Source organism: Oncorhynchus tshawytscha, unplaced genomic scaffold (genome assembly GCF_018296145.1).
Source record: "Oncorhynchus tshawytscha isolate Ot180627B unplaced genomic scaffold, Otsh_v2.0 Un_scaffold_1528_pilon_pilon, whole genome shotgun sequence".
NCBI classification, from domain to species: Eukaryota; Metazoa; Chordata; class Actinopteri; order Salmoniformes; family Salmonidae; genus Oncorhynchus; species Oncorhynchus tshawytscha.
In genome coordinates, this window is record NW_024609832.1 from 395,001 (window position 1) to 422,146 (window position 27,146).

The following is a 27,146-nucleotide window of genomic DNA, read 5'->3' on the forward strand; positions in this document are numbered from 1 at the left end:
CAGGAACAGTAGTAATAAGTGGAGGACTTCTCGCCACAGTCATCCTGCTCTGCATTGTAGCAGTGCTGTGCTACTGCAGGCTCCAGGTAACCTGTGTGTGTGTGTCCATGTGACTGTGTGTATGTTTGTGTGTGCGTGTGCCCGTGTGTGTGTTTTATCTGCACAGTCTTTCATGAACAATAATTGCAACAAAACCTCCCCTCCTTCACCAATTCCAGTACTACTGCTGTAAGAAAAATGAGTCGGAGGTGGACTTTGCTTCCATGGCTGGAGGTGGTGACAGAACGGGAGGAGGAGAAGGGGATGCTCAAGGGGAGGTTCAGGCTCACTTTGCCTGCAATGCCTGCAGCGCCCCTGGGATGGACAGCCTGGCTGTCACCCCTCTATGCCTGGAGCCCCTGGAGGTTAGAGTACAGGACTAACACAAAACCCTATACCTAAACCTAGAGCTACAGTAGGCAGTTGATCCATACATAGAATTTGAATGACTCATTCTATTTCAATCATTCTATTTCTATGGTGATTGTGTGTGTTCCAGGTGGGCCCTCCCCCCAACTACTGCCCCACCTGCTCCCCCTTCTGGCTACGCCCGGGACTTAGTGACGAGCTGCACAACGGAACCGAGCGGCTGGGATTCCATACGTATCACTATGACAACCCCGGACTGTGTCAATCACTGCCCCTGTCAGACACGCCGCAGGAGCCCTTCTTTTTGACCCAGCCCGGCCAATCCCCTTTGAGCTACTATAGCCCCGTTGACACCTACCCTAACACACCCTGCAGTAACAGACGCCCCTACAGCACACCGGTTTAACACACATGGACACACACACACACACACACACACACACACACACACACACACTGACGTCACACACGCACTCATAAAAACACTCCTTCTCCCAGGGGAAAGAGACCCAGAGACATCTAGAGTATCACCCATCCAGGGGAGAGAGACACACACTGAACCCACAGACGGAGCATCCTGATCGGGACAGAACTACATACGGACCCTTGTCTGGTGCAGCGGTGTGGAGGTCTGGTCATCTGGTAACCCATACAGTGGAGGAGATGTTGGGTTTGACTATGGGAGATTACTACAGATGATGGGAGAAGATAGACGAGAGCAGCAACACACTGTTGTTTCTCTCTCTTTCTCTCGATCTGTCTTTCTCTCCCTCCTTTTCCATCATTTTCCATCATCTCTCTCCTCTGCCTGAAACCTGATAATGTGAACGAGGTGACTGACATGAGGGCTATATGTGTTTTCATTGTAAGTTTGTAAGATTTTTTTTCTTCCAGAGTTTAAAGGAGCAGTATGTCCCTGGTTGACCCTTAGAAAAAAAAAAACATTTGCAGTTTTACATGTGATTTAAAAATATATATATATTGTAAGGGGATATCCGGATGCATTAAATATAATCCTGGCTAAAACAATACAAACACACAAACATTTTAGCCAATGAGGGCATCTGTTTGTCCAATTCTATGATGTTTCACTTAGCCCTTACCCTTCAGTCCTTCAAAACAGAGATTCTGTACACTTACTAAAAGATGTTCATCATGATACTGTTGATAATATAGACTAGTATTGATAAAAAAGATTTGACTGTTTTCACACAATGCACTTTTCTCACAGGGTGCGTCCCAAATTGCATTGTATTCCCTATATAGTACACTACTTTTGACCAGGACCCATATGGGTCTGGTCAAAAGTAGTGCACTATCTAGGGAACAGGATGCCATTTTCGACAAAGCCATAGTCTTCACATCTTAGTCTTCCTCACTTCTCGTCCTTTTGTGATTCTTTGTTAGAGAGTTGATGGGGAAATGGACATCTGTCTGTTCATGTGTTGATTTACTGACAATAACACTCAAAGTTTGTGTTCACTGCTATGTAGTCACACACTCACACAAAGACACTGCTTGCTGCCTGTAGTCTGCCAATGAAGGTAACTCTAATATTGAATTCACTAATTCTATAATATATTTATTTTTTCTATTAAAGGTGGACTCTGAAAAATGACATCATCATACACAGCAGGGCAACTTCCTGCCTACAGACAATTTGCACTGTTCATTGACACATGCCCATATTGGGAAGAGCCAGTGACAGATTTGAATTTTGTTGTTGATGATGTCTCTAAACAGGAAGTTGACCCGCGGTGTACGATGATGTCATGTAGCTCAGTCTCCCTTTAAAATGAACTCTCTGAAGATGAATTCCACGTTTAACACACAATGTTCCTTTTGGAAGATAAATGAATATGTGTATCTGCCTGAACTCGTCTGTGTTTCTTCACTAAAAATGAATCAAATAATATATACCATTTAGCAGACACTTTTATCCAAAGTGACTTGGGTGCATTCATTTATGGCTTTATAACGTATGGGTGGTCCCAGGAATTAAACCATCTCCTCTGCCGTTGCAAGGACCATGCTCTACCAACTGAGCACCGCAAATTAAAAGCAGACTCAGAAATTTGACAAATACATATAAATAAGCAATAGCACAATGTCAAGCTAGACGCTAGTGTTGTGATGCTTTGACACAACCTGGTTGTCCTGTGGGCCTTCTCTAAAAGTAGTTGTATGGCGTCGTGTCTGTGAGTTGTGTGAACAAGACTTGTTCAGGATCACCTGTCTCACTCTGCTGTTGGCAGATAGAATTTAAAAGAAATATATCTATTTCACCTTTATTTAACCAGTTAGACAAGTTGAAAACAAGTTCTGATTTACAATTGCCACCTGGCCAAGATAAAGCAAAGCAGTTCGACACAACACAGAGTTACACATGGAGTAAAACAAACATACAGTCAATAATACAGTAGAAAAATAAGTCTATATACAATGTGAGCAAGTGAGGTGAGATAAGGGAGGTAAAGGCCATGGTGGCAAAGTAAATACAATATAGCAAGTAAAACACTGGAATGGTTTATTTGCAGTGGAAGAATGTGCAAAGTAGAGATAGAAATAATGGGGTGCAAAGGAGCAAAATAAATACAGTAGGGGAAGAGGTAGTTGTTTGGGCTAAATTATAGATGGGCTATGTACAGGTGCAGTAATCTGTGAGCTGCTCTGACAGCTGGTGCTTAAAGCTCGTGAGGGAGTTAAGTGTTTCCAGTTTCAGAGATGTTTGTAGTTCGTTCCAGTCATTGGCAGCAGAAAACTGGAAGGAGAGGCGGCCAAAGGAAGAATTGGTTTTGGGGGTGACCAGTGAGATATACCTGCTGGAGCGCGTGCTACAGGTGGGTGCTGCTATGGTGACCAGCGACTTTACCTAGCAGGGTCTTGTAGATGACCTGGAGCCAGTGGGTTTGGCGACGAGTATGAAGCGAGGGCCAGCCAACGAGAGCGTACAGGTTGCAGTGGTGGGTAGTATATGGGGCTTTGGTGACAAAACGGATGGCACTGTGATAGACTGCATCCAATTTATTGAGTAGGGTATTGGAGCCTATTTTGTAAATGACATCGCCGAAGACGAGGATTGGTAGGATGGTCAGTTTTACAAGGGTATGTTTGGCAGCATGAGTGAAGGATGCTCTGTTGCAGAATAGGAAGCCAATTCTAGATTTAACTTTGGATTGGAGATGTTTGATGTGAGTCTGGAAGGTGAGTTTACAGTCTAACCAGACACCTTGGTATTTGTAGTTGTCCACATATTCTACGTCAGAGCCGTCCAGAGTAGTGATTGCTGGACGGGCGGGGAGGTGCAGGCAGCGATCGGTTGAAGAGCATGCATTTAGTTTTACTTGTATTTAAGAGCAATTGGAGGCCACAGAAGGAGAGTTGTATGGCATTTAAGCTCGTCTGGAGGGTTGTTAACACAGTGTCCAAAGAAGGGCCAGAAGTATACAGAATGGTGTCGTCTGCGTAGAGGTGGATCAGAGACTCACCAGCAGCAAGAGCGACATCATATACAGAGAAAAGAGCCAAGAATTTAACCCTGTGGCACCCCCATAGAGACTGCCAGAGGTCCGGACAACAGGCCCTCCGATTTGACACACTGAACTCTATCGAAGAAGTAGTTGGTGAACGAGGCGAGGCAATCATTTGAGAAACCAAGGCTGTTGAGTCTGCCGATGAGGATGTGGTGATTGACAGAGTCGAAAGCCTTGGCCAGGTCAATGAATACGGCTGCACGGTAATGTTTCTTATCGATGGCGGCTAAGATATTGTTTAGGACCTTGAGCGTGGCTGAGGTGCACCCATGACCAGCTCTGAAACCAGATTGCATAGTGGATATGGTATGGTGGGATTCAAAATGGTCAGTAATCTGTTTGTTGACTTGGCTTTCGAAGACCTTGGAAAGGCAGGGTAGGATAGATATAGGTCTGTAGCAGTTTGGGTCAAGAGTGTCCCCCCCTTTGAAGAGGGGGATGACCGAATCTCAGACGACACGAAAGAGAGGTTGAACAGGCAACAATTTCAGCAGATAATTTTAGATAGAAAGGGTCCAGATTATCTAGCCCGGCTGATTTGTAGGGGTCTAGATTTTGCAGCTCTTTCAGAACATCAGCTGACTGAATTTGGGAGAAGGAGAAAGGGGGAAGGCTTGGGCGAGTTGCTGTGGGGGGTGCAGTGCTGTTGACCGGGGTAGGGGTAGCCAGGTGGAAAGCATGGCCAGCCATATAAAAATGCTTATTGAAATTCTCAATTATAGTGGATTTATCTGTGGTGACAGTGTTTCCTATCTTCAGTGCAGTGGGCAGCTGGGAGGAGGTGTTCTTATTCTCCATGGACTTTACAGTGTCCCAGAACTTTTTTGAGTTTGTGTTGCAGGAGGCACATTTCTGCTTGAAAAAGCTAGCCTTGGCTTTTCTAACTGCCTGTGTATATTGGTTTCTAGCTTCCCTGAAAAGTTGCATATCACGGGGGCTGTTCGATGCTAATGCAGAACACCATAGGATGTTGTTGTGTTGGTTAAGGGCAGGCAGGTCTGGAGAGAACCAAGGGCTATATCTGTTCCTGGTTCTAAATTTCTTGAATGGGGCATGCTTATGAATAACATAGACATCACTGCAACCTGGAGTCAGATGAGGCCGTTTTAAAACAGTAATATTAGAACAAATAGTAAGAGTAAAGGATCATAAATGGTCACATATAAGTAAAGACAGTTTCATATGTTTGTTTCCCTTCTGTTAATTAGAGGCTCCTGGTTCATCTGGAGAGCCGTCCCTGTGTTGTAGTTCAGAGACGTGATCAATCTATACAAAGCTCTGTGGGACCACAAGTCGTTTACTGTCGCTGAGATATCATGAATAAGAGACAACGTGGGTAGAATTGAGAGAGAGAGAGAGAGAATTCGAAAACAAATCCAATTTTGAAAAACTCCTATAACTACTGGGTGAAATTCCACAGTGTGCCATCACAGCAGCAAGATTTGTGACCTGTTGCCACAAGAAAAGGGCAACCAGTGAAGAACACACACCATTGTAAATACAACCCATATTTATGCTTATTTATTTTATCTTGTGTCTTTTACCATTTGTACATTGTTAAAACACTGTATATATATATATATATATATATATATATATATATATATATATATATATATATATAATATGACATTTGTAAATTTATTGTTTTGAAACTTCTGTATGTGTAATGTTTACTGTTAATTTTTATTGTTTATTTCACTTTATATATTATCTACCTCACTTGCTTTGGCAATGTTAACACATGTTTCCCATGCCAATAAAGCCCTTGAATTTAATTTAATTGAGAGAGAGAGAGAGAGAGAGAGAGAGAGAGACAGACACAGCTTTTGGGTTGCATCTTCTGTGTTGTGTTCAGATGTATTGTAAGTATTACTGTAGTGGCAGGACCAGTTTAAACTCCTGACAAACCTCTTTCAGCCCTGGCCTTCTGGAGACAATAGCACTGTGAGGAGAGGCACCCACACACCACACACATGCACACACACACACACACATACCACACACGCGCATACACACACACACACACACACACACACACACACACACACACACACACACACACACACACACACACACACACACACACACACACACACACACACACACACACACACACACACACACACACACACAAAACACACTAAACACTAAACACTCCAGGGTAAATATCCTAAATACCAGGCATAGAACAGCATGAATCTTCTTACCTCTCAGTTGAGAGGGCATCATTAATATGTGTGTTCTACGTGTGTGTCAGTGGGTGTGTGTGTGTGTGTGTGTGTGTGTGTGTGTGTGTGTTGACTGGGTTGGGGGGTTTCAGGGTGGAGGAGTGGGAATCTCTTTATAGGGAAGCAATAGAGAGGGAATGAGAGGAGGGTGAAGAGAATAAGAAAGGGGAGGACAGCAGTAGGTGTGTCTGTGTCACACACCTCATATATATAAACCCCGTCAAACCTGTACCTCTTCATTTGTATGTGTTTCTGTGTGTGTTTCGTCCACTGCTGTATCTGCCTGCTAGCTGGAGTGTGTCTGTGTGTGTAGTCCACTGCTGTATCTGCCTGCTAGCTGGAGTGTGTCTGTGTGTTTCATACACATGTTGGACTATGCCCTTGGACTTTACCTTTGGACTACCTGAGTTAGTTTACCTGGCTTTCAGCTGTTGCCAGGTTTTTCACAAGTACCGCCTCTGACCTGCTGGAGTTCACCTGTCTCTGGGTGTTGACCTGTGTATATCTGACTGACTGGGAGTTACTACCTCTGTTGGAATTCACCTGTTAGAGGGAGCTCAGCTGTGTATCAACACGTGCCTCTCTGCTACTGGAGGCTATTTGTGTGAAAGAGTTTACCTGTGTAAAGGAGTTTACCTGTGTGAAGGAGGTTTACCTGTGTGAAGGAGTTTACCTGTGTGAAGGAGGTTTACCTGTGTGAAGGAGTTTACCTGTGTGAAGGAGGTTTACCTGTGTGAAGGAGGTTTACCTGTGTGAAGGAGGTTTACCTGTGTGAAGGAGTTTATTTACCTGTGTGAAGGAGTTTATTTACCTGTGTGAAGGAGGTTTACCTGTGTGAAGGAGGTTTACCTGTCTGACTGGAACACCTGTTGGAATTCTGACCAACTAATTCTTTGGAGCTTCTCTCTCCTGCTGGGGTTCACGTACCTGAGAGTAGAGGCCTGCATCCTCCAGCTGTGTGTGTGTGTGTGTGTGTGTGTCAGGATGATGGAAGAAGTGTCTATCAGGGTGGCATATGACTCCCACATCATAGACCAGATGGCAGAGGAGGAGATACTGGCCTGCCTGATGGCCGAGTCTATACCCAAACACACGGTGAGACCACAACCATGACACAACCATACCCAAACACACAGTAAGACCACAACCATTATACAACCATGACACAACCATACCGAAACACACGGTGAGACCACAACCATTATACAACCATGACACAACCATACCCAAACACACGGTAAGCCCACAACCATTATACAACCATGACACAACCATACCCAAACACATGGTGAGACCACAACCACTACACAACCACTACACAACCATGACACAACCATACCCAAGCACACGGTAAGACCACAACCATTATACAACCATAACATAATTGCTGCTGTGTCATAGAGCATGTGGTCATACAACAACAACAGCAACAACCCCCGACTACAGTATTATGGGACAGCCCTCTAGTGGCCATGCAGACTAAACTCTTGTACCATCTCCCCTGCTCTAAGGCATGACATCCACAACAAGGACCAGGGTTACCAAGCATTTGCACCAGATGTAAAGGTTGAACTTCTTGTTATCTTTTTAGGAGGTTTGACTGTTACATGTGAAGACTATTATCTTCCGTGCGTTGCAAAATGTGCTCTCTCAATTCAATTCAATTCAAGGGCTTTATTGGCATGGGAAACATGTGTTAACATTGCCAAAGCAAGTGAGGTAGACAACATACAAAGTGAATATATAAAGTGAAAAACAACAAAAATGAACAGTAAACATTACACATACAGAAGTTTCAAAACAGTAAAGACATTACAAATGTCATATTATATATATACAGTGTTTTAACAATGTACAAATGGTTAATGGACACAAGATAAAATAAATAAGCATAAATATGGGTTGTATTTACAATGGTGTTTGTTCTTCACTGGTTGCCCTTTTCTCGTGGCAACAGGTCACAAATCTTGCTGCTGTGATGGCACACTGTGGAATTTCACCCAGTAGTTAATAAATGGAAAGCACAATGTTCAGGGCCATACAATTTGTCCATTGTACAGTATACAGCCTACAATGCACTGTACTACAGTATCCATTCTCAGACGTTCTCCTTCCCACCTTCAACAACCTGTTTCCTCTCTGAACTGGCTTATATTGGTTGTGTCGCATCATTTGAAACAGGTTAAATCCATTTTGAGTGGTTGTGTTCAATCAATGACATATGTTCTCTATTTGTATTAGATTGTTGCCATTGTGTTTACCAGTATGGATGACATGTGCATTAGAGTGCAGAATGTGTTTTGAGAATGAGAATGTGTTTAGAGTTTTGCTGAAAAGTCTAAGTGAGATGTGCAAATTGTGTTTTACCATGTGAAATGGTTTAAGGTATTGACAACAGACTGCATAATTAGCTAAATGAGTCCAGGCAACTGAGAACTTTGTTCAGCCAATGGGTTTTAGTGTTTTAGCAATTGAGAAAAACTGTAATATCTCTGTTTTCTTTATGTTTTGGTTAGGTCAGGGTGTGACGAGGGTGGGTATGCTAGTTTTATATTGTCTAGGGTTTTTGTATATCTAGGGGTTTTGTAGGTCTAGGTATATGTATGTCTATGGTGGTCTGATATGGTTCCCAATCAGAGGCAGCTGTTTATCGTTGTCTATGATTGGGGACCATATTTAGGTAGCCATTTCCCTTGGGTATTTGTGGGTTCTTGTTCTATGTTTAGTTGTCTGTCTGCACTACTCATTAACGACATGTTTTGTTAGTTTGTTCAGTGGTCTTTCTTTAATAAAGGAAGAATGTACGCATACCACGCTGTGCCTTGGTCTCCTTCATACGACGAACGTGACAGTTAGGATCGCCACTTTATTTTAAGAATGTGAAATGTCAGAATAATAATAGAGATAATGATTTAGTTCAACTTTGATTTCTTTCATTACATTCCCAGTGGGTCAGAAGTTTACATACACTCAATTAGTAGTTGGTAGCATTGTTTAACTTGGGTCAAATGTTTCTGGTAGCTTCCCACAATAACTTGGGTGAATTTTAGCCCATTCCTCCTGACAGAGCCTGTGTAACTGAGTCAGGTTTGTAGGTCTCCTTGCTCCACATGCTTTTTCAGTTCCTCCCACACATTTTCTACAGGATTGAGGACAGGGCTTTGTGATGGCCACTCTAATACCTTGACTTTGTTGTCCTTAAGCCATTTTGTCACAACTTTGGAAGTATGCTTGGTGTCATTGTCCGTTTGGAAGACCCAATTGCGACCAAGCTTTAACTTCCTGTCTGATGTCTTGATGTTGCTTCAATATATCCACATAATTTTCCTACCTCATGATGCCATCTGTTTTATGAAGTGCACCAGTCCCTCCTGCAGCAAAGCACCCCCACAAAATGATTCTGCTGCCCCTGTGCTTCACGGTTGGGATGATGTTCTTCGGCTTGCTTTTCCCTCCAAACATAGCGATGGTCATTATGGCCAAACAGTTCTATTTTTGTTTCATCAGACCAGAAGATAATTCTCCAAAAAGTACGAACTTTGTCCCCACGTGCAGTTGCAAACCATAGTCTGGCATTTTTATGGCGGTTTTGGAGCAGTGGCTTCTTCCTTGCTGAGCGGCCTTTCAGGTTATGTCGATTATAGGACTCGTTTTACTGTGGATATAGATACTTTTGTACCTGTTTCCTCCAGCATCTTCACAAGGTCCTTTGCTGTTGTTCTGGGATTGATTTGCACTTTTCGCATCAAAGTACGTTCATCTCTAGGAGACAGAACGTGTCTCCTTCCTGAGCGGTATGACGGCTGCATGGTCCCATGGTGTTTATACTTGTGTACGATTGTTTGTACAGATGAACGTGGTACCTCAGGTGTTTGGAAATTGCTCCCAAGGATGAACCAGACTTGTGGATGTCTACAATTTGTTTTCTGAGGTCTTGGCTGATTTCTTTTGATTTTCCGATGATGTCAAGAAAAGAGGCACTGAGTTTAAAGGTAGGCTTTGAAATACATCCACAGGTACACCTCCTATTGACTCAAATTATGTAAATTAGCCAATCAGAAGCTTCTAAAGCCATGTCATCCTTTTCTGGAATTTTCCAAGCTGTTTAAAGGCACAGTCAACTTAGTGTATGTAAACTTCTGACCCACTGGAATTGTAATAGTGAATTATATGTGAAATAATCTGTCTGTAAACAATTGTTGGATAAATGACTTGTGTCGTGCACAAAGTAGATGTCCTAACCGACTTGCCAAAACTATAGTTTGTTAACAAGACATTTGTAGAGTGGTGGAAAAACAAGTTTTAATAACTCCAATCTAAGTGTATGTAAACTTCCTACTTCAACTGTATGTTAACATTGCCAAAGCAAGTGAAATAGATAATTAACAAAAGTGAAATAAACAATAAAAAATTAACAGTAAACATTAAACTTACAAAAATTACAAAATAATTAAGACATTTAAAATGTAATATTATGCATATATACAGTGTGGTAATGATGTGCAGATAGTTAAAGTACAAAAGAGAAAATAAATAAACATAAATATAGGTTGTAGTTACAATGGTGTTTGTTCTTCACTGGTTGCCCTTTTTGCTACTGTGATGGCACACTGTGGTATTTCACCCAGTAGATATGGGAGTTTATCAAAATTGGATTTGTTTTCTAATTCTTTGTGGGTCTGTGCAATCTGAGGGAAATATGTGTCTCTAATATTGTCATACATTGGGCAGGATGTTAGGAAGTGTCACGGATTTCCTCCTCTTCTTCCGAAGAGGAGAGGCGAGAAGGATCAGAGGACCAATATGCGGCGTGGTATGTGTTCATAGTGAACACTATACAAAAGAGTAACAAAAAAACAATAAACCAAATACGACCGTGAAGCTACAAATGAGACCTGTGCTGACACAAGCCACTAACATAGACAATCACCCACAAACAAACAGTGCAACCCAGGCTACCTAAGTATGATTCTCAATCAGAGACAACTAATGACACCTGCCTCTGATTGAGAACCATACTAGGCCGAAACATAGAAATACCCCAAAACATAGAAAAACAAACATAGACTGCCCACCCAACTCACGCCCTGACCATACTAAATAATGACAAAACAAAGGAAATAAAGGTCAGAACGTGACAGTACCCCCCCCAAAGGTGCGGACTCCGGCCGCAAAACCTTAACCTATAGGGGAGGTTCTGAGTGGGCGTCTGTCCGCGGTGGCGGCTCTGGCGCGGGACGCGGCCCCCACTTCACCATTGTCTTAGTCCGCTTTATTGTCCCCCTCCGTGGCTTTCTAACCATGGCCACCCTTCTCAATGACCCCACTGGACAGAGGGGCAGCTCTGGACAGAGGGGCGGAAGCTCTGGACAGAGGGGCAGAAGCTCTGGACAGAGGGGCAGGGGCTCTGGACAGAGGGGCAGGGGCTCTGGCGCCTCTGGGCTGAGGGGCTCTGGTGCCTCTGGGCTGAGGGGCTCTGGCGCCTCTGGGCTGAGGGGTTCTGGCGCCTCTGGGCTGAGGGGCTCTGGTGCCTCAGACTCCGGCAGCAGCGCCGGACAGGCGGGAGACTCCGGCAGCAGCGCCGGACAGGCGGGAGACTCCGGCAGCAGCGCCGGACAGGCGGGAGACTCTGGCAGCAGCGCCGGACAGACAGGACCACCTGCAGGGAGGAGACAGAGAGACAGCCTGGTGCGTGGGGCTGCCACAGGAACCACCAGGCTGGGGAGACCTTCAGGAGGCTTGGTGTTAGGAGGAGGCACCTGAAGGACCGGGCTGTGGGGGAGCACTGGAGCTCTGGTGCGCAACCTTGTCCAGCCTGGGGAAGTGGTGCCAACTACTCTAGCCCGGACCCTCCAGAGTGCAGGCACAGGTTGAACCGGGCTGTGGGTAAGCACGGGAGATCTAGTGCTTACTACACGCACCTCTCCCTTAGGCTCCACTCCCACATTTGCCCGGCACCAGCGGAGCGCAGGCAGAGGACGCACTGCACCCTCCCAGCGCCCCGGAGACACAGGACGCAGAGCCGGCGCAGGATACCCTGGACCAAAACTGCGTACCGGCGACCAGACCCGCTGAGCAGGCACCATACGCCCTGGCTCGATGCCCACACTCGCATGGCACTTTCGGGGGGATGCCCTATAGCGCACCGGGCTATGGGCACGTACTGGCGACACCGTGCACTTAATCGCATAGCACGGTGCCTGACCAGTAATGCGCTGCTTATAATAAGCACGAGGAGTGAGCTCAGGTCTGCTACCTGGCTTAGTACCACACCTCGTCTGCCCCCCCCCAAAAAATTTTTGGGGCTGCCTCTCGTACCTGTCGCACTGCCGTGCTGCCTCCTCATATCGCCGCCGCTCAGCTTTCGATGCCTCCAGCTCTGCTTTGGGGCGGCGATATTCCCCAGCCTGTGCCCAGGGTCCCTCTCCGTTCAGTATCTCCTCCCATGTCCAGGAGTCCTATGATGCTGGCCGCTGTTGTTGCTGCTGCTGCTGCTGTCGTCGCTGTCTTTTACCACGCCACTTGGTCCTTGGTAGGTGGGTGATTCTGTCTCTGTGTTTTGAACCAGATAGGGCAGTTTTGGGTTTTCACGTTTCTTGTTTTTGTTAGTTTGTTAGTTTGTTCATGTGAAGTGATTTATTAAAACATGAATCAAAATAACCACGCTGCGCTTTGGTCCGCCTCTCCGTCAATGGAAGAAATCCCTTACAGGAAGTGCAGCTCAGTTATCACCTCATTTTGTGGGCAGTGTGCACATAGCCTGTTTTCTCTTGAGATCCAGGTCTGCCTTCGGCGGCCTTTCTCAATAGCAAGGCTATGCTCACTGAGTCTGTACATAGTCAAAGCTTTCCTTAAGTTTGGGTCAGTCACAGGTATTCTGCAACTGTGTACTCTCTGGTTAGGGCCAAATAGCATTCTAGTTTGTGCTGTTTTGTTGTTGTAAATTCTTTCCAATCACTCCATCTCTGTTGGTGTGATATAACTTTCTCTCAATCAAACTTGGCTGTTGTTTATGCATGCTGAGCCTGTGGATCGTTCTCTCACTCAACCTTGACTGTTGTGGTTATACAGGTTCCCAGTAAGAAGGCCACGCTGAGAGATAACCAGCCACAACAACAGGATGACCACGTAGACAGATACCAGGTAGGACCAAACCGTTAGCACTTTGATGCGTATTAAACCTAACCCCTCTCTCCCTCCCACCTCCACCCAACCACCCAACGATACAGCAAAACCCCACCCACTATTGCTACTCCCCTCCCCCACCTAAACAGTCAGTATCGCCATGCACCCCTCCCCCTTGCATCCAAAACCAGCACTCTCTCTCTCTACCCCCCAAACCCACCAGAATGTGTGTTCCACATTCTATAGCAATCTATAGGGAGAACCTGACTGTGTTCCATGTCCTGTGCATTCTAAGGAGGTAGAACCCGACTTTGTGTTCTCTGTTCTGTGTGTTCCTGCAGAGGGAGAACCGTCAGCTGCAGCAGGCCAGTCTGCGTCTGGAGCAGGAGAATGATGTTCTGGCCCACAGACTGATCACCAGCAAGATCTCCCTGAGGACCGACCTGGACCAGGTACACCCCACATCAACCCCACATCACCCCCTAGCCCCCTACTTCCTAGTCACTCCCCTATTCCCCTAGCTCCTAGTCACTCCCCCTATTCCCCTAGCTCCTAGTCACTCCCCCTATTCCCCTAGCTCCTAGTCACTCCCCCTAGCCCCCTAACTCCTAAGCACTCCTCCAGCCCTCTAACTGTAGGCACCTCCCCTACCTCATTTACCCTTTCCCTATGAACAATAACATTTTCTACACTCTTAGAAAAAAGGGTTCTAAAGGGGTTATTCGGCTGTCCCCATAGCACAACCCTTTTTGGTATCCAGGTAGAACCCTGTTTGGTTCCAGTAAGAATTATTTTGGGTTCCATGTAGAACCATTGATGAAAAGGGTTTCACATGGAACCCAAAAGGGTTCTACCTGGACCAAAAGTGTTCTTCAAAGGCTTCTCCTATTGGGACAGCTGAAGAACTGTTTCATGTTCTATACAGCACTGTTTTTTCTTAGAATGTAATGTAATCTAGCCCCTACCTCCTAGATACTACCTCCTAGATACTACCTCCTAGATACTACCTCCTAGATACTACCTCCTAGATACTACCTCCTAGATACTACCTCCTAGATACTACCCTAGAAACTACCCTAGAAACTACCTCCTAGATACTACCCTAGATACTACCCTAGATACTACCCTAGAAACTACCTCCTAGATACTACCCTAGATACTACCCTAGAAACTACCTCCTAGATACTACCCTAGATACTACCTCCTAGATATTACCTCCTAGATACTACCTACTAGATACTACCTCATAGATACTACCCAAGATATTACTCTAGATACTACCCTAGATACAACCTCCTAGATACAACCTCCTAGATACTACCTCCTAGATACTACCTCCTAGATACTACCCTAGATACTACCTCCTAGATACTACCCTAGATATTACTCTAGATACTACCCTAGATACTACCTCCTAGATACTACCCTAGATACTACACTAGCCCCTACCTCCTAGATACTACCTCCTAGATACTATCTCCTAGATACTACCTCCTAGATACTACCTCCTAGATACTACCCTAGAAACTACCTCCTAGATACTACCCTAGATACTACCCTAGATACTACCTCCTAGATACTACCCTAGATACTACCCTAGATACTACCTCCTAGATACTACCCTAGATACTACCCTAGATATTACTCTAGATACTACCGTAGATACTACCTCCTAGATACTACCTCCTAGATACCACCTCCTAGATACCACCTCCTAGATACTACCCTAGATACTACCTCCTAGATACTACCCTAGATATCACTCTAAATACTACCCTAGATACTACCTCCTACATACTACCTCCTAGATACTACCTCCTAGATACTACCTCCTAGATACTACCCTAGATATTACTCTAGATACTACCCTAGATACTACCTCCTAGATACTACCCTAGATACTACACTAGCCCCTACCTCCTAGATACTATCTCCTAGATACTATCTCCTAGATACTACCCTAGATACTACCTCCTAGATACTACCTCCTAGATACTACCCTAGAAACTACCTCCTAGATACTACCCTAGATACTACCCTAGATACTACCTCCTAGATACTACCCTAGATACTACCCTAGATACTACCCTAGATATTACTCTAGATACTACTGTAGATACTACCTCCTAGATACTACCTCCTAGATACCACCTCCTAGATACTACCCTAGATACTACCTCCTAGATACTACCCTAGATATTACTCTAAATACTACCCTAGATACTACCTCCTAGATACTACCTCCTAGATACTACCTCCTAGATACTACCCTAGATATTACTCTAGATACTACCCTAGATACAACCTCCTAGATATTACCTCCTAGATACTACCTCCTAGATACTACCTCCTAGATACTACCTCCTAGATACTACCCTAGATACTACCCTAGATACTACCTCCTAGATACTACCTCCTAGATACTACCCTAGATATTACTCTAGAAACTACCCTAGATACTACCTCCTAGATACTACCTCCTAGATACTACCCTAGATATTACCTCTTAGATACTACCCTAGATACTACCTCCTAGATACTACCTCCTAGATACTACCCTAGATACTACCTCCTAGATACTACCCTAGATACTACACTAGCCCCTACCTCCTAGATACTACCTCCTAGATACTACCTCCTAGATACTACCCTAGATACTACCCTAGACACTACCTCCTAGATACTACCCTAGATACTACCCTAGACACTACCTCCTAGATACTACCCTAGCTCTACCTCCTAGATACTACACTAGCCCCTACCTCCTAGATACTACACTAGATACTACCCTAGCCTATACCTCCTAGATACTACCTCCTAGATACTACACTAGATACTACCCTAGCCCCTACCTCCTAGATACTACCTCCTAGATACTACCTCCTAGATACTACCCTAGATACTACCCTAGCCCCTACCTCCTAGATACTACCTCCTAGAACTACCCTAGATACTACCCTAGACCCTACCACTTAGATACTACCCTAGATACTACCCTAGCCCCTACCTCCTAGATACTACCCTAGCCCCTACATCCTAGATACTACCCTAGATACTACCTCCTAGATACTACCCTAGATACTACCCTAGCCCCTACTGCCTAGATACTACCCTAGATACTACCCTAGATACTATACTAGCCCCTACCGCCTAGATACTACCTCCTAGATACTACCCTAGCCCCTACCTCCTAGATACTACCTCCTAGATACTACCTCCTAGATACTACCCTAGAAACTACCTCCTAGATACTACCCTAGATACTACCTCCTAGATACTACCCTAGCCCCTACCTCCTAGATACTACCTCCTAGATACTACCCTAGCCCCTACCTCCTAGATACTACCTCCTAGATACTACCTCCTAGATACTACCTCCTAGATACTACCCTAGAAACTACCTCCTAGATACTACCCTAGATACTACCTCCAAGATACTACCCTAGCCCCTACCTCCTAGATACTACCCTAGCCCCTATCTCCATAGGCACTTATACGTACAGACAGACAGACAGACTTCTGAGCGTGTTGTTGGGCCCACAGGCGGAGGACAGAGTGGATGAGCTGACCAAAGAGCTGCTGAAGACCAGAAAGAAATGGAAGAATGCAGAGGAAGAGAAGAGAGGGAAGGAGGAGGAGGCTATTCAGGTAATCTCTTCTATTCTATCCATCCGTCCTTTATGTTTCCATACTTTGATGTAAGGTAATAATGTAATATTATATTTATGGTAATAATGTAATGTTATATTATATTTATGGTAATAATGTAATATTGTAATCTATTTATGGTAATAATGTACTATTGTATTCTACTTATGGTAATAATGTAATTCTGCATTCTATTTATGGTAATAATGTAATAATCTATTTACGGTAAAAATGTAATATTATAATCTATTTATGTAATAATGTACTATTGTATTCTACTTATGGTAATAATGTAATACTGCATTCTATTTATGGTAATATTATAATCTATTTACGGTAAAAATGTAATATTATATTCTATTTATGGTAATAATGTAATATTCTACTCTCTTTATGGTAATAATGTAATACTGTATTCTATTTATGGTAATATTGTACTATCTTTATGGTAATAATGTAATACTGTATTCTATTTATGGTAATAATGTAATATTGTATGGTAATAATGTTGTATTATATTTATGGTAATATTGTAATATTGTATTCTATTTATGGTAATAATATTATATTATATTTATGGTAATAATGTAACATTGTATTCCATTTATGGTAATAATGTAATATTATATTTACGGTAATACTGTATTATTAGATTATACTTATGAGTAATAATGAAACATTTCATTCTGTGTATGGACATGTATTTACCATTTCACAGTTGAAGGAGGTGTTAAGGACAAAGCTGGACAAGGCTGATCCAGAGGTGAAGAGGAGCTCAGGCATCATCTCAGACTACAAACAGGTACAGCGCGCGCGCACACACGCGCACACACACACACACACACACACACACACACACACACACACACACACACACACACACACACACACACACACACACACACACACATACACACATACACACACACACATACACACATACACACACACACATACACACACACAACACACACACACACACACACACACACTCACTCCTAATGCTATATTGTTTCCTCTGTCTGTCAGATCTGTTCCCAGCTGACCAGTCGGGTGGAGAGGCAGCAGGCGGCCCACAGAGAGGACCTGGACAAACTCAGGGTGAGGATGAATATGACACCGTCTGATGATGTCACAGTTTGGCAATCACACAGTTTGATGATGTAATTTGTTCTGTATGGATATCACCTCTCACTCTGCATGTTTATAATAAAACACTTTTGAACTGTCTGGTCAAAACCCTCCCACCCTCTCCTCCCTCTCTCAGAATGCTGTGATGGCGTGTTCTCGCTGCCGACAGGCTCTAGATTCTCCAATCATGGAAGGCTCCAGTTCCACAGCCCCGTACCAGAGAAGAATCAGCACCAGAGAACCAGGCCAGCAGAGAGACCAGGAAACAGAACTAGACCAGCAGACGACTGGTACCAGGGAACAAGACCAGGAGAAGGTGTGTCTGAGTGGCCAGGTCACAGAGTTGGAGAAGGAGCTGGCACAGACTAAACTACAGATGGTGGAGGCCAAGTGCAAGATCCAGGTCAGCTCAGAGCACACTACACACTTTATAGTGCACACTACACACTTCATAGTGCACACTACACACTTCATAGTGCACACTACACACTTCATAGTGCACACTACACACTTCATATTGTACATGTTCACAGTACATAGTTCATAGTACACACTCCTTAATGCACGGTACACACGTTTTTGTGGACAGTACACACTCCATAGTGATATATGATGTGTTGTGTTGTCCCCTGTGTAGGAGCTGGAACACCAGAAGGGGGTGCTGCAACGTGATCTCCAGACAGCTAGGAACAGCTGGCTCACTAAGACTATACGGTCAGCCGAAGGGGGTCTGCAGAGCAGCAGCCTACCCAGGGGGAGAGCCTCTGCAATGGGGCGTTCTCTACATGGCCTCCCCCTCTCAGTCTGGAGCTCCAGGAGACTGTCATGGGCCCCCAGGAAGGACCGGGGGGGAGATGTCTGACATGGAAGGGAGGGGGAGAGACAGCAAGAGGACACACTGAGAGTATAGATAATATGTATTGGAATGATTGTACATGTCTCTTGGTGATTGTTTGTTTCTGCATTCTGGTGCCTATTTTGGTTTTATTTGTTATTGTCAAAAACAGATTTGGATACAGGAGTTTTATGTATTGCTTTGGCTCTTAAACTCTTAAAACAAAACTCCAAACTGGTAACACTTGTATGGCACCCAGTCCTCCATTCAAAACGTTTCACTGTGCATTCATTTGTTTATTCGATTTGTTACATACAGCACATCTCTGATCTTGTCAATATCGAGATTTACATTATTTTTTTTACAGTGAAGTAAATCAATAGTCACCATCATTGTAGTACATTCAAGTATATATCCATACTTTTTATGTTTCTACTTTACAGACATTTTCATTAAGTAGTTCTCAGAATCTGTAACAGACAAACCAGTTGACATGTAAAGTCAGCCAGGTCACCCGGGATACAAGTCAGTATTCGACGTCCATCCATATCTGAGGACGTCCAGAGGTGATGTGGAAATCGGCCACTAGGAGGAACGGTGAGCGCTGTTACGTTCAAGTCTGCCTTTGATTCCAAATTTTGGAAGTTTGAATCCAGCGACAAAAAGTTGTTTTTGAGATAATTGTTTTAAGCCTATCCCAAACCTTAACCCTTACATGAACCATTCACAGTTAATGCCTGACTTTAAGATTTCAGAATTAATGCCTAAACCTAACCTTAAACACTTAGAAATGAGACATTTGAGAAACATGGATGAAGGTCTAATTCTGACGTGAGACTGTGAGATCTAGTTGTGTAATGTATAGGTTTACCAAACATGTACGTGATCATCAATTTAAAGCAGTTCGATTAAGTAATAGTAAATAGCCTTTTATTAACAACAGAAAAGAGAAACATATCAAAAGTGAGTATGCATTGTGCACGGCAGTTACGCTGTGGCGAAATCCTGCACGGTAGTGGTACTCTCTCTATTCTACTCTTTTCCTTTTGGCATGGTTAATACCTGCCTGGCGCCCGAACAAAATCTTTATCTTTACCCCTCTAATAAATACCGCTACGTTATATGAACATACACTGCAATGTGAAACATGTATTTCTAGATGAAACACTGATTAAGTTTGGTGAAAATGTGTGATTTTAAGTGTTGTACTTAGTCAATTGAAAATGAGCTTAAAGTTTTGAAACGACTGCCTTTTTGGTGATCGGTTTTGAGTTTTGTACTAAGAGTAGTGAAAATGTACCACATGGCCTACTTATTAAAATTGCACTGAAGCATACAAAAAACTGTAAATCATCTTATAAACAAGGACTTTATTGATCACATTGAATTTCTTTGTACTTAGTCAAAATAGACGAGACAGCAGAGAGCACAGATAAAGGAACAAGTTGGGTAGTGGCTTAAATGACACCCTATTCCCTATAAAGTGCAATACTTTTGACCAAAGCAACATAGGACTGACAAATAGGACTCTGGCCAAAATAGAGCATTATAGGGAATATATTATTTGGGATACAGCCTTTATGTTAGACAACAAACCCTCCATTACACACCAGGGTCCCGTTCAGGACAGGAGAGGGCAACATACTGAAAGTAAAGCTGACATGATTCCTATTTACTTTACATGTCAGAGACACATCTGTTCAACATACAATATTTCTGTCTGAATGTTCCACGATCTGAATGTGCTCCACTGAATGAGGCAAAAGCTTCTGTTCTCTCTCTCCTATTTCTCTCTGCTCCCCTCCCTACACCGTTTATCATTTTCTCTCCTCTTCTCTTCTTACAAACACTTGAGGACATAGAAGTTGCACGTAGTCCCACGCGGACAGCCACACAGTGTTCCGACACGCGCACCTTTGCGAACAGCGCACTGCTCGCCAGCGTCACACTAGGAAACAAACAAACAGTTTGTTATTTCATTGAATGATGATGGTGGTGGTGGCATCTGTCTCCAGACTATGTGATTCTGAAACATCTACACCGGTTTTCCAGAATCAGATTAATCCTAGCAACTCCTGAACTATATATATATTTTTAAACACTGTCAATAGAGAACCTTTATCAAAAGTCCCGTTTTGACCATTTGAAACACGCAATATAAGGCTAGACTCAATGAAGAAGTAAAATGCATGACAGACAGGCTAACTACTTAAAAATAATTGATTGATAATAGGACTTTAAGCACTTTAAAATGATTGATCAGGTCTATTCAGGTCTATTCTTACCGACGGCAGCCAGCCAAGCTTCTTTTCTGATAACGGCATCTGTTTGTTCTTCAGTTTCTCCAGAACTTCTTGTAAAGCTTCAATCTATATGACAGAGAAAAACAAACAAAAATGATAGCCTGATAGCCTATATATATATATTATAGCTAGAAAACAAGTACAAAGAGAGGGATGAATCGACTAAACTATCACATTGACAAGCGCACAAACCAAACAACTTCACAAACATAAAACAATTTAAACTTACCAGATCCTTCTCTTCTTGTGATTTGTGGGGGAACTCTAGAGCGCGAGCCTCAAACTCCAAGGAGGTGTCGTCAGCGAGACAGAGAAATGCGCAGCAGGAGGCTGCGAGGAAAAGCAGTAGAATGCTGGCCATGGTGCTGAAACAACCAGAAGGGATGGAGATACAGCGGGGCTTCTGCAGGTGGTTAGCAGGGGCTTGCTGAACACTGTGACTATGATTCAGGGTGATAGATTCGGGGGCTTGATTTTATAGCGTTTGCTGACATCATACAGCTACTGTAATATGTATGACCACTGACATGAGCGGAGTGACAGAGGTAACCACTGACCGGAGAGGGTCATACGCACGCACATACACGTGCCAGAGGATGTTGTGATGGAGAGGCGTTGTCTGATAGAACACCTCTGTTCACCTCTTTCCAATAATCCCAGGTCACAGCCCCTGGCTGTTGAGACCAATCTTTAATCAGCATCCAATTTCCTCTTGGGTGTGTGTGTATGCCTAACCTCTCATTTGGTGTACACAGTGAGCAGGCCTGAGACTCTACATCACAGGCTAATCTCACCAGACCACTTAAAGAACCCAACTCTCTCCCTATTTCTCTCACACACACACAATACTATTTCCAAGCAAGAATTCTGCTTGGGAATGGTTTAAGTGGGGAGAGTAAAACTGAAAACCATCTGTTATTGGCTGAGAGGTTTGGAACTCTCTTCGTCTATTAACCTTTCTAGCGCAGGCGTTCCGCTAGCGGAACCCCTCGACAACATTCCGCTGAAAAGGCAGCGCACGAAATTCAAAAATATTTTAGAAATATGTAACTTTCACACATTAACAAGTCCAATACAGCAAATGAAAGAAACATCTTGTTAATCTACCCATTGTGTCCGATTTAAAAAAATGCTTAACAGCAAAAGCACAACATCACATGTGGGATCACTGCCAAGTCAAAAAAACACAGCCATTTTCCCAGCCAAAGATAGGAGTCACAAAAAGCAGAAATATAGATAAAATGAATCACTAACCTTTGATGATCTTCATCAGATGACACTCATAGGACATCATGTTACACAATACATGTATGTTTTGTTCGATAATGTGCATATGTATATCCAAAAATCTCAGTTTACATTGGTGCCTTATGTGCAGTAATGTTTTGATTCCAAAACATCCGGTAATTGACAAAAGATACAAGTGTTATTCACAGAATTAAAGATAGACTTGTCCTTAAAACTTGTTATGGCAAGGAGTTCCCTAAAGGGAACACCCCCTCCCATTCAGCTGAAAGGTGGCGCGGGAAATTCAAAAATTTTTATTTCGAAATATTTAACTTTCACACATTAAGTCCAATACGTGCAGTAATGTTTTGATTCCAAAACATCCAGTGATTTTGCAGAAATACTCACAATAAACATTGATAAAAGATGCAAGTGTTATTCACAGAATTAAAGATAAACGTATCCTCTATGCAACCGCTGTGTCAGATTCTTTTTTTAAACTTTACGGAAAAAGAATAATCTGAGAATGGCGCTCAGAACCCAAATTAGCCAAAGAAATAGCAGCCATTTTGGTGTCAACAGAAGCTACAAAAAACACTATAAACATCTATTTCTCTTACACAAATAATATTTTTGGAAAAAATGAACATTTGCTATCTAACTGAGAGTCTCGTCATTGAAAACATCCGAAGTTCTTCAAAGGTAAATGATTTTATTTGAATGCTTTTCTTGTTTTTGTGAAAATGTTGCCTACTGAATGCTAGGCTTAATGCTATGCTAGGCTATCAATACTCTTACACAAATGCTTGTGTAGCTTTGGTTAAAGCATATTTTGAAAATCTGAGATGACATTGTTGTGAACAAAAGGCTAAGCTTGTGTTTCAATATATTTTTTTCATTTCATTTGCAATTTTCATGAATAGGAAACATTGCGTTATGGTAATGAGCTTGAGGCCATGATTATGCTCCCGGATACGGGATTGCTCGACGCTAGAGGTTAATCAATTTACCGCATTGTGATGTCACCATGGAAAGGTGGAACTCCCGTCCCATGCAAACCTGCTGATTAGAAGGTCCTGTGTAGATTATATTTTCAACCAGCAACTATCAGGAAATAACACTGATTTGACAAAATCACACTTTTAGAGGGTTTGTTTCATCCCCGGTTGTTGTAGAATACAGGAGCGCATCCAAACAGCCTATCCGACCACTCGGAGGCGTCCGCACGGTCTTAAACCACACCGTTGCCTCGTTTTGTATCATATTCCAATTATAAAACTGAAGGGGGGGGGGCAGAATGTGGGCAGGACATGTCTTCCCCATCCCCAGTGAAAGTTGAGCCCCTGGTATAATATTATAAAAAACACAGGAAAAACAGAATGTTGACAGCACTGGGCCTTTAAAGTGAACCTATTGATCCAGTGCAAACCTACTGAACCAAAGTAGTCAACACTAGAAAATAAAGATTAGTCAGATATGAAGACAGCTGTGTGTGAGCATGTCTACTTGTGTGTGTGTGTTCTATTTGTCTGAACAGGATTCTTTTCAGATATCAGCGCCTGTTAATATCATTGGAACAAATCTGATATTTACTGAAGTTTATTGGTTGCTGGCGGATTTCATGCCTAATACTTTGAATACACAATTATTGGTGAACTATATTAGCTTATGACCTGAAATTACTTATTTACTTGATGTCATAAATCCATACCGCCAAAATGTGTCTGACAGACTACATTCCAGACACTCTCTTAATTTATCCTGACAGTCTTGTTTGCTTCAACAGTATAAAGACACAGCGCATCAGTTGCAACCTTGCAGGGGAGTCAGTTTCCAATTCCTGTTACTGTAGGATCGTATTTTACTCATTTAGTCACTTTGTCTAGAAATGCACATCTAGATGCCTATTTAACTACAGTAGTAGGCATAAAGGTTAGAATTGTGTCATTTCGGCCTCTTGGCAAAGTTGAGGTATAGTATGTTCCAGCATTTGCTTTGTCTTTTTTGTCCCAGAACTGGGGCCCAGAGTTTTTCCTCTAGTCTATTTCAAAGCAGGAGTTTCTCTCTCTGAGGTAGTGGTACACCAGTAGAATGTAACCTTAGTATGCTATTTATTGCTCATCTTTCCTACGAGGTGTCTGATACCATAGTTCAGGACAGATACCAGGTATGTAGAGGCACAATGCAGACAACCGGTTAAGGAGGATCATTCGTTGTTGTCTTTTGTTGAATGTAATGCAACTTATCGTTTAGACTAAGCATTCTGATTGGTCAAAGGGTGACCAAGCCATGCCAATGCTGACATACCATAACTACATGTAATCCCACCCTACCTTAACTTTAAAATCCTGTGATTGAACAAAGATTTTACCTTTCACAAAAAAAAGACACTTGAGAAAATTCTGATATCAAATTAGCATTGGTTGCTGGTGGACTTCATGCCGAATACTTTGAAGACAATTATTGTTGAAATATATTAGCTTATGACCTGAAGTGAATTATTTACTTGACACTGTTGCTGTTTGCCTCGACAGAGTACAGCACATCAGTTGCAGCACATCAGTTGCAGCCTTGCAGGGGAGTCCGTTTCCAATTCCTGTTACTGTATGCTAGTGTTTTCTACAGGTAGACATTTTGCCTGGATTTAACATCTAGAAGCCTATTTAACTAGTGGGCATAAAGGTTAGAATTGGGCCATTTCGGTTCTCACTTTGGAGCATGGAGGAGGAGGTGTGATGGTGTGGGGGTGCTTTGTTGGTGACACTGTCGGTGATTTACATGTATTTAGAATTCAAGGCACAGTCAACCAGCATGGCTACCACAGCATTATGCAGCGATACGCCATCTCATCTGGTTTGTGCTTAGCGGGACTATAATTTGTTTTTCAACAGGACAATGACCCAACACAACTCCAGGCTGTGTAAGGGCTATTTGACCAAGAAGGAGAGTGATGGAGTGCTGCATCAGATGACCTGGCCTCCACAATCACCAATTGAGATGGTTTGGGATGAGTTGGTCTGCAGAGTGAAGGAAAAGCAGCCAACAAGTGTTCAGCATGTGTGGGAACTCCTTCAAGACTGTTGGAAAAGCATTCAAAGTGAAGATGGTTGAGAGAATGTAAAGATTGTGTAAAGCTGTCATCAAGACAAACCATAGCTACTTTGAAGAATTTAAAATCTAAAATATATTTTCATTTGTTTAACACTTTTTGGGTGACTACATGATTCCATATGTGTTATTTCACAGTTCTGATGTCTTCACTATTATTTTACAATGTAGAAAATAGTAAACTCTTGACTGGTACTGTATGTATATATTTTTTTACTGCTCTTGAGATATAATTACTGTTTGGATAACCTTATTCTTAAAAAAAAAACTCTTTATGCGATGCGCACCGCAGAGAACACCAGAAGAAGAATTATCACTGAATTGGAACTTGAACCGTCGCTGGAAGCTCCGGAACGTGAACCGTCGCTGGAAGCTCCGGAACGTGAACCGTCGCTGGAAGCTCCGGAACGTGAACCGTCGCTGTAAGCTCCGGAACGTGAACCGTCGCTGGAAGCTCCGGAACGTGAACCGTCGCTGGAAGCTCCGGGAACTTGAACCGTCGCTGGAAGCTCCGGGAACTTGAACCGTCGCTGGAAGCTCCGGAACGTGAACCATCGCTGGAAACTCCGGAACTTGAACCGTCGCTGGAGACTCCGGAACGTGAACCGTCGCTGGAAGCTCCGGAACGTGAACCATCGCTGGAAACTCCGGAACTTGAACCGCCGCTGGAGACTCCGGGAACGTGAACCGTCGCTGGGAGCTCCGGAACGTGAACCATCGCTGGAAACTCCGGAACTTGAACCGCCGCTGGAGACTCCGGAACTTGAACCGCCGCTGGAGACTCCGGAACTTGAACCGCCGCTGGAGAACTTGAACCGCCGCTGGAGACTCCGGAACTTGAACCGCCGCTGGAGACTCCGGAACTTGAACCGTCGCTGGAGACTCCGGAACTTGAACCGCCGCTGGAGACTCCGGAACTTGAACCGTCGCTGGAGACTCCGGAACGTGAACCGTCGCTGGGAGCTCCGGAACGTGAACCATCGCTGGAAACTCCGGAACTTGAACCGCCGCTGGAGACTCCGGAACTTGAACCGCCGCTGGAGACTCCGGAACTTGAACCGCCGCTGGAGACTCCGGAACTTGAACCGCCGCTGGAGACTCCGGAACTTGAACCGCCGCTGGAGACTCCGGAACTTGAACCGTCGCTGGAGACTCCGGAACTTGAACCGCCGCTGGAGACTCCGGAACTTGAACCGTCGCTGGAGACTCTGGAACTTGAACCGTCGCTGGAAGCTCCGGGAACTTGAACCGTCGCTGGAAGCTCCGGAACTTGAACCGCCGCTGGAAGCTCGGACGTGAACCGTCGCTGGAAGTAGAACTTGAACCGCCGCTGGAGACTCCGGAACTTGAACCGCCGCTGGAGACTCCGGAACTTGAACCGCCGCTGGAAGCTCCGGGCTGTAGACCGTCGCTGGAGACTCCGGACTGTACACACGCACTGGTAGAGGAGTGCGCGGGGCCAGCACAGGACGTACACGGGCTGAGAAGGCGCACTGGAGGCCTGGTGCATGGAGCCGGCACAGTTGGCACAGTTGGCACCGGACTGATGACAAGCTCTTCAGGGTGAGTGCGGGGAGCCGGCACAGGACGTACCGGG

The 27,146-nt window shown here is 43.8% G+C and overlaps 3 protein-coding genes across 3 annotated transcripts in view; 2 read left to right on the forward strand and 1 right to left on the reverse strand.

Moving 5' to 3' along the window:
• LOC121846189 (protein FAM163A-like) overlaps positions 1-2,235 on the forward strand; it is a 7,620-nt gene extending 5,385 nt beyond the window's left edge. The window contains exons 5-7 of the mRNA XM_042319538.1: positions 1-86; positions 219-404; positions 539-2,235. The exon at positions 1-86 is cut by the window's left edge and continues 35 nt beyond it. Of these exons, the coding sequence (XP_042175472.1) occupies positions 1-86; positions 219-404; positions 539-814 (548 nt within the window). The 3' untranslated portion in view covers positions 815-2,235. The remainder of the gene's footprint in view (positions 87-218; positions 405-538) is intronic.
• A 4,186-nt stretch (positions 2,236-6,421) lies between these two features.
• Positions 6,422-20,216, forward strand: LOC112255131 (rab GTPase-activating protein 1-like). Its single transcript, XM_024428189.2, has 8 exons — positions 6,422-7,267; positions 13,244-13,315; positions 13,639-13,749; positions 16,841-16,945; positions 17,664-17,747; positions 17,975-18,046; positions 18,213-18,479; positions 18,714-20,216. The coding sequence occupies exons 1-8, from the start codon at positions 7,157-7,159 to the stop codon at positions 18,936-18,938; spliced, it is 1,047 nt and encodes a 348-aa protein (XP_024283957.2). The 5' UTR covers positions 6,422-7,156; the 3' UTR covers positions 18,939-20,216.
• Positions 20,217-20,283: 67 nt separating this feature from the next.
• On the reverse strand, positions 20,284-21,649 carry LOC112253684 (cocaine- and amphetamine-regulated transcript protein-like). Its single transcript, XM_024425621.2, has 3 exons — positions 21,444-21,649; positions 21,197-21,280; positions 20,284-20,859 (listed from the first exon to the last, which is right to left on the reverse strand). Exons 1-3 carry the CDS (start codon positions 21,573-21,575, stop codon positions 20,752-20,754), a joined length of 324 nt encoding a protein of 107 aa, XP_024281389.1. The 5' UTR covers positions 21,576-21,649; the 3' UTR covers positions 20,284-20,751.
• Positions 21,650-27,146: the final 5,497 nt, after the last annotated feature.

Bases quoted from the DNA above. Each gene is read 5' to 3' on its own strand.
- LOC112253684 (XM_024425621.2), bottom strand. From the start codon at position 21,575: ATGGCCAGCATTCTACTGCTTTTCCTCGCAGCCTCCTGCTGCGCATTT. The intron at 21,281-21,443 runs GTAAGTTTAAAT...TCTGTCATATAG, and splicing joins CACAAGAAGAGAAGGATCTG to ATTGAAGCTTTACAAGAAGT. The intron at 20,860-21,196 runs GTAAGAATAGAC...TTTGTTTCCTAG, and splicing joins AGCTTGGCTGGCTGCCGTCG to TGTGACGCTGGCGAGCAGTG.
- LOC112255131 (XM_024428189.2), top strand. From the start codon at position 7,157: ATGATGGAAGAAGTGTCTATCAGGGTGGCATATGACTCCCACATCATA. The intron at 16,946-17,663 runs GTAATCTCTTCT...ACCATTTCACAG, and splicing joins AGGAGGAGGAGGCTATTCAG to TTGAAGGAGGTGTTAAGGAC. The intron at 18,480-18,713 runs GTCAGCTCAGAG...TCCCCTGTGTAG, and splicing joins AGGCCAAGTGCAAGATCCAG to GAGCTGGAACACCAGAAGGG.